This window comes from Phocoena sinus, chromosome 17, assembly GCF_008692025.1.
Source record: "Phocoena sinus isolate mPhoSin1 chromosome 17, mPhoSin1.pri, whole genome shotgun sequence".
Lineage (NCBI taxonomy): Eukaryota > Metazoa > Chordata > Mammalia > Artiodactyla > Phocoenidae > Phocoena > Phocoena sinus.
In genome coordinates this window covers 63,120,324-63,131,666 of record NC_045779.1, presented here as the reverse complement: position 1 = coordinate 63,131,666, position 11,343 = coordinate 63,120,324, and the positions used below count along the sequence as shown (strand labels likewise).

Below are 11,343 nucleotides of genomic sequence, written 5' to 3'. Positions count from 1 at the left end.
AGTATTCATCTTTTCCAGAGTGGGATTGCTGGAGCGTATGGTAGCTCTATTTTTAGATTTTTAAGGAATGTCTGTACTGTTTTCCATAGTATTTACATACAAATTTATATTGCCACCAACAGTGTAGGAGGGTTCTTTTTTCTCCACACCCCCTCCAGCATTTAATATTTGTAGACTTTTTGATGATGGCCATTCTGACAGGTGTGAGGTGATACCTCATTGTGCTTCTGATTTGCATTTTTCTAATAATTAGCAATGTTGAGCATCTTTTCATGTGCCTGTTGGCCATCTGCATGTCTTCTCTGGAGAAATGTCTATTTAGGTCTTCTGCCCATTTTTTGAATGGGTTGTTTGTTTTCTTGATACTGAGTTGTATGAGCTGTTTGTATGTTTTGGATATTAACTCCTTGTTGGTTGCATCATTTGCAAATATTTTTTCCCACTCAGCTTGTCTTTTCGTTTTGTTGATGGTTTCCTTTGCTGTGCAAGAGCTTTTAAGTTTGATTAAGTCCCATTTATTTATTTTTGCTTTTATTTCTATTGCCTTGGGAGACTGATCTAAGAAAATATTGCTACGATTTTTGTCCAAGAATGTTTTGCCTATATTCTCTTTTAGGAGTTTTATGGTGTCATGTCTTACATTTAGATCTTTAAACCATTTTGAGTTTATTTTTGTGTATGGTGAGAAGGTGTGTTCTAACTTCATTGATTTACATGAGGCTGTCCAGCTTTCCCAGCACCACTTGCTGAAGAGACTCTTTTTTCTCCATTGCATATTCTTGCTTCCTTTGTTGAAGATTAATTGACCGTAGGTGTGTGGGTTTATTTCTGTGCTCTTCTGTGCCATTGATCTATATGTCTGTTTCTGTGCCAATACCATCATGTTTTGATTACTATAGCTTTGTAGATGGTCTTATCTGGGAGGGTTATGCCTCCAGCTTTGTTTTCTTCCCCTCAGGATTGCTTTGGCAATTCTGGGTCTTTTGTGGTTCCATGTAAATTTTAGGATTATTTGTTCTAGTTCTGTGAAAAACGTCATGAGTATTTTGATAGGGATTGCATTAAATCTGTAGATTGCTTTGGGTAGTATGGCCATTTTAACAATATTCTTCCAATCTAAGAGCATGGGATATCTTTCCATTTCTTTGAATCATCTTCATTTTCTTTTATGACAATGTGTTTTTCCCTGTCTTATGGGGATGAACATGTATAATCCTCCAGCCATATGCATTAATAATGAAAAATAAATGCCGAACAAGGCCCTTAAAAAAACAAAAGAAAAAACCCCACAAAAAACATACTGCAAAGCCAAAGGGTGACCTGGAGAAGGGGAGACAAAGCCACTTCTTTTTGGCTTTTTCAGTGATTCCAGATGTCTGTGGATGGCTCTGGGCCCCAGTAGCACCCTTGGAACTGCTGGACTTCAATTCTCCTCTGACCTCTCCCAGGCTACGTAGCGGTGGGCAGGACTTGGGCTGTGGGAGCTGGCGACACTCTCAAAGTGAGGCTGGGAAGATGCAGGACGCCAAGGGCACACAGCCTGGCCCCACTGCCTTCCCCTTGGGCAGCAGGTCCCAGCTGCAGGTCGCTTCTACAGAAGACCCTGCTCCCAGACACCCCTCAGTGCGCCTTTTTAAACGTATGTCCACAGTTCACTGCTGACCCCCACCCTGCACTGAGTCTGGCTCACTGAGGAAACTCAAATGTTCGTTAGTGAATGAAAAACAAGAAGAGACCACAGTGCTGTTAGAGGCGGCTGGTTACACGAGACTGATGACAAAGTTCACATTTCAGGGTTTTTGTTTGTTTGTTTGTTTGCTTTAAAGAGTACTACAGTGATTTTGACTATGTGGCCTCTTGCTAAGCCCCTGGGCTTCTGCCTGGAATCCTACCACTTGATCAGGGACATTCCACACGGTAGAGAACCAACTGCCCGATGGGTCACTTAATCCCAGAGCACTAGTTCTTAGCTTTGGGGGAAACTGCAAAGTCACTGGGCCCCTTTTCTTATGGCCACTGTTCGAACGTTTCCACCAAGTGGATGTCCTGCCTCTCCCTGAACACTGTCCAGGACAGGGAACCCACTGGCTCCCACAGCTGTCCCTTTCTATCTTGGCGACACCTTGGAATGTTAAAAAGTACTACCTAATTCTTCAGCAAAATCTGTTTCCCTATTACTTTACCTTTGGGGAAGCATGAAACAATTAGAATTCTTTTCCCATGTGCTAGCTTTCTGTTCCTATTTCTCTTTACTTTTCCCTGTAGGGATTTCCCTTAGGTCCTGTGGACTTGAGAGAGAATAACACCGCGGTCCATGGGATAGAAAAGCAAGCACTGTGATTGTAATTTATTCAGTCTAATCTCAGTCATATTTCTGAGTCCAACTTTCTTTTATTGGGAAGGGGCATGGTCTAATTTGAATTAGAACTGAGAAAAGGAAAACATGGTGACACGGAGAAAGAATAAGTAATTTCTCAGCGAATGAGGAAAATTTCACACTATCCTACGTTATGTCAACTCTGAACATCCGACACTTCTTTGAAGTGTGAACTCAGACAAGTCATAGCCACGATAGTCACCTTTTAGGTTCCCTGATACACCAAGTTCCCTCCTGTCTCAGGGTCTTTGGGTATGCGGTTTCTTCTGCCTGGACTGTTTCTCTGCCCAGCCAACTCCTACTTAACCTTTTGCATTTCAATTCATCCACTGCTTGTTTAGAGAAACCTTGCCCAACCCCCGAAATCAGGTCAAATTGCCCTAATCTATATTCTCACAGTTCCATGCGCCTTTCCTTCAAAAAATCTTGTCACCTGGCAAAATTTCTTTTTTTTTAAAGAAGATTTTATTAATTAATTTATTTAATTAGGAAATTTAGGAGTTTATTAATTAATTTATTTTTGCTGTGTTGGGTCTCCGTTTCTGTGCGAGGGCTTTCTCTAGTTGTGGCAAGCGGGGGCCACTCTTCATCGCGGTGCGCGGGCCTGTCACTATCGCGGCCTCTCTTGTTGCGGAGCACAGGCTCCAGACGTGCAGGCTCAGTAGTTGTGGCTCACGGGCCTAGTTGCTCCGCGGCGTGTGGGATCTTCCCGGACCGGGGCTCGAACCCGTGTGCCCTGCATTGGCAGGCAGATTCTCAACAACTGCGCCACCAGGGAAGCCCAACATTTCCTTTTTGTTTGATGGAAGATTATTTGGTCAAAGACTATGGGCTCCATGAGGGCAGGGACATGCTGGGCACTGCTGCCTTCCAGAGCCTGGCACACTGCAGGCTTTCCACAAATACTGATGGATGAATGAGCCAAGGCACTGACTATGAGCATCTCTGGACTAGTTGCTCCTACTCCTTGGGGCTAGCATCCTTCCTCTGAAAAATGAGGGGCTTCGATTTCATTACGCTCCTAAGTCACTACAAGCTGCCTAAAGCACAATGGAAATTCCTAGTGTGAGAAACTCCAGAATTAGGTAAAAGGAAGTCATAGCAGTTAACCCTCCATGAGGTACCAGGGCAGCGAGGCTAAGGTACAGTCCCTGAGAAGTATCACCCAGTAAATAGCTAGTGATCGATTCTCCAACAGACCTTTCCCTCAAGCTGCCCACACACAGGGAAAGCAGTTTGTCCCCAGTTCCTCTCCCCCCACGGCTGTCATCTGATGGGACTAGTGAGTGACAGAAAAAAAAAAAAATGAGGAGAAGCAAAGGACTGAGGTACCAGATCCTGGATAACTGGAAGCCAACTATCTTTGTTAATTCTCAGGTTGGTTCGATAAACTGTTGTTAAGCATCTGTTCTGAATCAGGCACTGGGGGATTCAGAGATTAATGGCCTATGATGCCTGCCTTTAAGGGTCTGATAGGGGAGAGACAGGGAAATAGTTAATTACGACATTTTCATTTATCCATCCATCCATTCACATATCTGTATTTGGACGGCTAATCTGAACAGATGATGGGGGTATACCTATCCTAGATCTTAAATTGTAGCCAGGATCCAATGTTGGCAGCCTTGAATATTTTAAGCAAGCTGAACTATGGAAAATATTTTTTTTCTGACATGTCACAGATTTACCTCTTCCCCAAAGCCATCCCTAATTCTCAGGAGATGGAAATTGTCAGAAATCAGGAGGCAGCAAAGTAGTGAATAGTTGTGTATTAGTTCCCACTCCACATAGAATTAAGAAATGACCACGTCCCATTGGTCCGGCCTGGGCGGTGATGGTGGTGCCACTGTTGGCAAGGTGGTGGGCCATGGTGGTTGGGTCAGGCAGTGACCTGACAGATGAGAGGGGGCCTCCAGGCTCCACCAGCTGCTAGCTGAGGAACCCAGGGCAAGCATCTCTGAGCCTCCGTTTGGCCCTCTGTAAAATGGGGAACGAGCCGTACCTCTCTCAGAAGGTTGTCATGAAGTGTAAATGACTTAATAGATGTGCTGGGAAGAATGCTGAACACATGGCATATACAAATAAATGGAAATTCTTCGTGGTAGCAGAGCCGGGCAATTTCGTTTGGCCAACCATCAAGGCATATGTCTGACATTCTCTGGCTCAAGTGTTCTGACTCATTTTTAGGAAAGGAGGAGTTTATTTTTTGGCCTCTTACCAGGACAGATCTCTCAGTGGATGGCTTAAAAATTGTTTGGACCCAGAGACTGAATCAAGATGCCCCAATTCAAGGCTTGGGAAGGATTCCTCATCTTTGTGTCTAATCTCACGGCCAGGGTGAGCCTGGACACTCGAATACTGTCCTGAGCCTTTCCAAGCTTCAGCCAGAGGAATTGGTCGGGGTGGGTACGCTTCACTCCCACAGAGGAAATCCCATCCTAGAATCAGCGCCCAGCTGCTTACCCAAGTTTTTTCTCACTCTCTCTCTCTCTCATATGTGCATCACATAACACCTTTCATGAAATCAAAACCATGCATCATTCCCAGGATTATTATATGTGTGGCAACTGCAGGTTCCTAAATAAATATGTGTTTAAATAAAGACATCACTGAATATTTATGAATTTCAAGAGACCCATGTGTTTGGTTCATAAAAGCTGTGAAGTATCTGGAGAGGTTTTTTTCCCCTCGAGGTTGGAAGCTTCCTTGAAGGGGTGCTTTTGGGAGAACTTTCGGCTGCCGCCACCGGCACAGAGACGGCGGCCCCTTTCTCAATTCAGTGGCACCTGAAAAGTATCAGGAGGCCCATTAGGGATATCGGATGTCACAGGTGTTGAGTAGATCCTAGCATGTTGTTTAGGAATGTTTTCTAGCACACACTTGTGGCGTTCGTCATAAATAAACATAAAAGAGCGGTTCCTGGGAGTTCCTGTTTTTTGGGGGGACTTGACTAGTTCCTACATCTCTGAATTATTTGATGTTAATTCAAAAGTCAACTCTAAAAACCCTAGGTATCTGCCGCCACAGGAGCGGGTCAGGGGTGGGAGGTGCTATCAATCAGAAATGGGGAATTTCTGTCAGAAATAAAGAGGCAGAAACGGCAGCAGGAAGAATGAAGGCTCCGGAGTGAAACCGAGGTGCTGGCTGGGAGAATGTGGATAAGTTCCTTGGTTTCTGAGTCTCAGTTTCTGGTTTTATAAAAATATAGAGAAGCTTACCTCTCAGGGCCGCTAGGAGAATTGAATGAGACCATCTGTGGCCACAGCGCCCAGCTCGGCCTCTGAACTCAGGAAGCCTTGCATCCTTCTTTCCTTCTTTCCTTCCTTCCCTTCCTTCCTTCCTTCCTTCCTTCCTTCCTTTCCTTCCTTCCTTCCTTCCTTCCTTCCTCCCTTCCTCCCTCCCTCCCTTCCTCCCTCCCTCCCTCCCTTCCTCCCTTCCTCCCTTCCTCCCTCCCCCGCCAAAGCTTCTCTTTATGGTTTCAGCATTTCTCCCCGCTTCTCCTTCTCTTGGGCCTCAGGTGGGGGTCAAGCACAGTGGCAACTAACTCAGATGGGCGCTGTCAACTGTTGGTGTTGGTATAGTTTGGGAGAGAAAAGATGGGGACAGGTGGCCTTGGGGGCCTCTGGGGGGCTGCCATCCCTGGATACCTCCCACTCAGCGATGTGCATCCAGAGCTCACTCTGGACACAGGAACAATTAGCATCCTTATATCCAAATTGAGCAAACACAACTGGTTCAGAATAACTTTTGCCTGCTGTGGAAAGCCATGAGGTTTTTTTAGTTTGCCTCTTCTCATTGTTTGCTGAATCCCAAACTCAACTTTCTGGCTACGCCAAACCTCTTTTGGTTCCTCAGCTGCACCATTCCTGTTCTTGTCTCTGGACCCTTGCTTGGCTCTTCCTTCCACTTGAAACACTCTTTTCCTTGTCTGTGCACTTGGCTAGCTCCTGAGTCAGCTGTCCCTTCCTCCAGGAAGCCTTCCCTGACTCCCAGCCTGGGTGCCCCTCCTACACGCACGTCTCCATCATTCCACAGAGCACCCTGGCGAATAAAGGAAGAGCAATTTCCCTTCTTGTTGGTCTGACTGAGCTCTAGGTGAAGGAGGACTCTATCTTCTTCATCTTGTCTTCTCTAGTGCCTAGCACATTCGCCCGCACACAGGAGGCGCTCAGGACATATTTGTTGAGTTGAATTGAACCCAACTGTCTACTGTGTGGTAGGTGGAAAAAGCAATCACGTAGACTTATGTTTATGCATCAGAACAATCTGGGATGGAAGACGGGGCAAACTAGGAGCTTTTAGGCAGAATCTGATTGGACAAAAAACAAAAAAAACTGCTCCTTCATTTCAACAAGGGGGTATGGGCTGGTTTGGTAGGGTCTTTTTTTTTTTTTTATTGAATTTGTTACAAATTGCTTCTGTTTTATGTTTTGGTTTTTTGGCCAGTAAGGCACGTGGGATCTCAGCTCGCCGACCAGGGATCGAACCCGCACCCCCTGCATTGGAAGGCAAAGTCTTAACCACTGGACTGCCACGGTAGTCCCTGGTAGATTCTTATAAGAAGCAAGAAAATGGCCAGAGGGCGGATGAAACCGTTGTTGCCGGGTGGAGGTGGGTGGTTGGTGCGATGCGTAATGCCCTTTAACCCCTCCTATCACTAGCTCACCTTCCTCATCCGCAGCCCATTACCACTTCCTCCTGCAAAGTTGGAGGAGAAAGACTTGATGGCATTCTGTGATTGGCTGCTCATTAAATTGCTCTTTTAATAACTGATGGCACCGGCTAAAATAAGGTTTCTAGAGGACTTTATTTATTTGCCAGGTGCCTCGTTTTATTACTGAATAAATGAATTAATGAGGGACATGGCTGGCCAAAGTTGTCCGAGTTCATAAATAAAAAGGTATGGTAGTTTCCAGGGCTCCCTTGGGGACCTTATCAATCATTCTAGAGGTTTTTACCTTTCACTATGTTTAAAGATGACATGGCGGTGGCGTGGGGCTTCCATTGCCTTTTAAGTGGCCTCTGGAGAAGCCAAGCCGGGCAGATTGTAAATTGTAAATTGTGCATCTCCCTCCTGGTTCTAAGCTGCCCTTGGAATACTTCGGCTTTGGCCAAGGTAGACCTTTCCCTCCTGTATCCCTCTCTCTACCATCCCCCCCACCCCGCCCCCTTTTCTAAACATACCATCAAGAAAGCTGCCATGCTTCAGGCCCTGATTTGCACAGACACAAACACCAAGGGCTTGGGTGGCACGTCCCGTTTTGTGGATGACATGGCCATTAGTGACCATGGTAACCTCCCTTTCCAGGCTTTTGTGGCTCCACAGACCTAATTTACACCAGTCTCTTCCAGATTTGAAGGGGCTCTGGGGACCCCATCAGCACAGCAACAAGCGGTGTTACTTAATGAGACATACATGGGCGCACCTTCCTTCAGCCGCGGTGAGGTAAATACCAGGTACTTTCAAAACCTTTCAGGTTAAAGGAAACAATCCCAAATTTTTATTCAGTAAACGTAGACACTTATTCTTTAAAAAATCCAAAAAGAAAAGACATATCCTTTCATGTTTGTCTCTTACACCAGTGAACACAAAACAGGCCTTGTGTTGTGTTACCTTGTTACTAGACTTTAGAACGGATGGACCCCCCAAAGGCCACAGGCAGTGATGCTGTCACCTACCAGCACTACCTTGCAAATAAAAACATAAAATCTAGCAACACCTATTCTTCTTCCCTTGTCTTAAAAGAGCTTGAAAGAAGAACCCATGATCTGTGTCCATATCTCTGTACCCAACACCTGTATCGACTGTGCCAATAGAAAGAAAGAAACCCAGCCTCCTGCCCTGGCTCCCGGGGGGACAGCTGGCGTTACCTGTCTAGGCCTGGCTGGCCTCAGCAGGGACGCTGTCGGAGTCCGAGTCGGCCAGTTCCGCCGCACCTTCTGCTGCCGTCTGACTCCAGCTGTCCGACCTGTCTGAGACGGCGTCCTCCTCTCCGACCGTCACCTCCACCCAATCCACGATGCCCGATTCCTCATTCTCGTCGCTGCCCTGGCCGTCCCGACTATTGCCCTCTGATCTGTCCGAGGTGGCCTCCGAGGGCTTTGCCAGCAAACCGTCTCTTGCTTGCTCGCCGCCTGCTTTCATCCTGGGGCCCAGCTTCTCCAAGTCCTCTTTGCAGAGCTTTTTGGGGTCCTTGTGATACTGCGGACCGCCCTCACTCCCGTTCTTCGAGCTCTCGGCGATGACGGCTTTTGCCGCCCTCCTCGACGGGGCGTCGTAGCCATGATCATCCGCCACGTGCCGCTGCTGGTACCGCTCCAGCCACTTTAAGGTTCCAGTTTTTAGCAGGCATCTGTTCTCCTTGAACCAACGCACGATTTCAGTTCGGACCAGGCCGGTCTTTGCCGCCAGCTGGTCATACTCCTGGGGGGTTGGCCACTGGGTTCTTGCAAACGTGCTCCTCAGGAGATGAACCTGTTCTTGATTTTTTGTAATTGCTGGTGAAGGGCTGGGCAAAGAACCGGGCACCTGGGCGCTGGAGAACTGGTCGAGTCGAGACAGAGCACCATTGGGGGCCACCGAGTCTGGGCCTTTCTTGCTGGACCCCATGGAATCCAGGACGGCCTGTTCCATGCTGTCACGAAGCTTCCGCCTCTCCAAGAACCAGGAGTCGATCTCTCTCCTGCTGAGCTTGGTCTCCACTCTTAGCCTGTCCAGTTCTGCTTGGGTCGGGAAAGAGCTTTTCAGAAAGCTGTCTTCCAGGATTTTCACCTGACCTTGGCTTTTCTCTTTGAACTTCTGCGGGGCAAAGTCTGGGTACGCGTGGTGAGTGCGGCCGTGTCGGGAAGCCGCGATGGCCAGCTGGTCTTTGGCAAGGGATTCGCTGGTGATGTGGACGATGCCCCTTTGACACCGATACCGGTGGTCGCTGAACCACTTCTTGATCTCACTCCTGGCGAGGCCGGTCACCTCGATGAGCCGGTAGACCTCAGCATCGTCGGGGAACTGGCTCTGGAGGAAGCTCGCCTTGAGGTGTGCGATCTGCTCCTTTGTCTTCTTGCGGTCGCTGGCCGGGGTCAGCGAAGGGTTGGCCACCTTGGGCGGAGGCTCTGGCACTTGAGCGATGTGTGGGCGCTTGGGCTCGGGGGCAGCTTGGGGAGTCGCTAGAGGTCTCTTCTGGCCGTGGTTGGTCACTCCGGCCACGGCGAGCGTGATGGGGGAGCAAGAGACGGTCGTCGGCCCGCTGGTCACCTGAGTCAGCACAAGGCTGGTCTGGCCGAGGATCTGGCACGGAAGCGCTGTCTGGAGGATGGGCTGTGACATCTTTGTGGGGGCCAACTGGGCGGGCAGCACAGTGATCGTTGGGGGCACTGACTGGATGGTGCCATTAAACATCTTCTTCCGGGCCTCTTCCACCTCCTCCGGGGACCAGCTGATGCCATGCTTTAAGCGCTGGGTGGCAAACCAGATTCTGATGTGCTCTTCCGGGTGTTTGGAAGCAGCTGTGAGCCAGGACAGCTCAGCCTGCGTTGGGTAAGGGAACTTGTTGAAGGAGTTGATCATGGTGGCGTTGGTGTCCAGGGCAGAGTTGTATTTGGTAGTGTTCAGCGGCACGGGGACCTTGGGGACAAGGTTGATATTTGGTGGGAGCTGGACAGAAGGCATGACGTGTCCTAACGTGTCCTGGAGGAGCTCCACGCCCCCTAGTCTTGAGAGGATCTCAGCCGCGTCTGTCACCAGGCGGGTGGTCCCTTCCACGTGGTTCTCAGGGGCGGCCTCCTCTGGCTTCTTGGGCACCTTCTTGGCATCGGCTTTCGGTTTCCCTGGCTTCATGATGGGGGTTTTACTCACCGAGATCCCGGGGTCATTGTCCCCGCTTCCGGGGCCGCTGGTGGTGATGGACACGATGTGGTTGGTGGCATCGATGGACTGCTCCAAGACGGTCTGATTATTGCGTTTGATGAGCTTCAGCTTGAAGTTGGTCTCCCCGGGGTGGAACTTGGAGTTGTGGTCAGACAAGGAGTCGTACTTTTTGGTTGTGAAGTTACACTCGGCACACACGTAGAGCGGGTTGAGAATCACGTTGGGGTGCTGCGTGTCAACGTGCTCCGTGAACTCGTTCAGGTTTTGCGTGGAGTAGGGGCAGTATTTGCATTCATAACCACCTTGGAGTTTTTTGGATTGATTTTCCCCTGTAGACTTCACCTCTATCACTTCATTTTCTTTGGAAGAGTTTTCAGGTTCTGCTGCCCAAGCGTCCTTGGCCATTTCGGGCTGTGGCGTGCCGAGTCCTTTCTCTTTGGCCCTGTCTCCTTCCTCGGGCACGTCTTGTTCTACTACTTGTGACGTCCGAACCATGCACGGGGTTGTGGATTTTCGTTTGCTCGCCATGCTGTCTGTCTGTGTGCAATGGCTTATTTGGGGGATGGGGGCGGGTAGGGAAGGGGCAGTGAAAGTTTTGGAACTACTAAGATAAAAGGCTTTTGGCTTTATGCCCCGCTCCGATGGCTTTGGCTTCACTTGAACGCTGAAGTCTGGTGCTTGAGTTTCCAGAATGATTTCAGTGCAGAAGATTGTAACTGTTCCAATGGCTAAACACAAGAGGCAGCATCATATCTGTGGGACAAGAACGAAGAGGGTGTCAGTGTTTCCTCACAGGGCAAAAGGAACTAGCATTTCTTTCTAAGTTGCTCCCATGACCCATCCCAACTGGCACCCAAAGCAAATACCCAGGTGCGCACAGATGGTGTGAGAGCGGGTACTCCTAAACATGAAAGATCACATTTTTCTTCTCTTCCATTCTCTGGGAAGGGCAGTGGGGACGGGCCCAAAGCAAGCAAATGAGGATGCAGGTCACTCATTCATGTTTAGAGACCAAGGGATACAGAAAAGCAACAAGGGCACTGAGATCTTATGAAGTGGTGGGTAGGGTGCTGGAGGGAACCTTGCAGTGAAGTGTTGGCTG

General features: G+C 48.6%; 2 protein-coding genes across 5 annotated transcripts in view; one reads left to right on the top strand and one right to left on the bottom strand.

Annotated features, from left to right (window-relative positions):
* Positions 1 to 11,343, bottom strand: part of ZHX2 (zinc fingers and homeoboxes 2) — a 173,715-nt gene that overhangs the window by 5,045 nt on the left and 157,327 nt on the right. For all 3 annotated transcript variants that reach the window (XM_032609989.1, XM_032609990.1, XM_032609991.1), the window contains one exon: positions 8,249 to 10,994. In XM_032609989.1, the coding sequence (XP_032465880.1) occupies positions 8,253 to 10,769 (2,517 nt within the window). In that variant the 5' untranslated portion in view covers positions 10,770 to 10,994 and the 3' untranslated portion in view covers positions 8,249 to 8,252. The remainder of the gene's footprint in view (positions 1 to 8,248; positions 10,995 to 11,343) is intronic.
* The window catches only part of DERL1 (derlin 1), a 91,732-nt gene that overhangs the window by 67,036 nt on the left and 13,353 nt on the right, over positions 1 to 11,343 (top strand). The window lies entirely within an intron of this gene.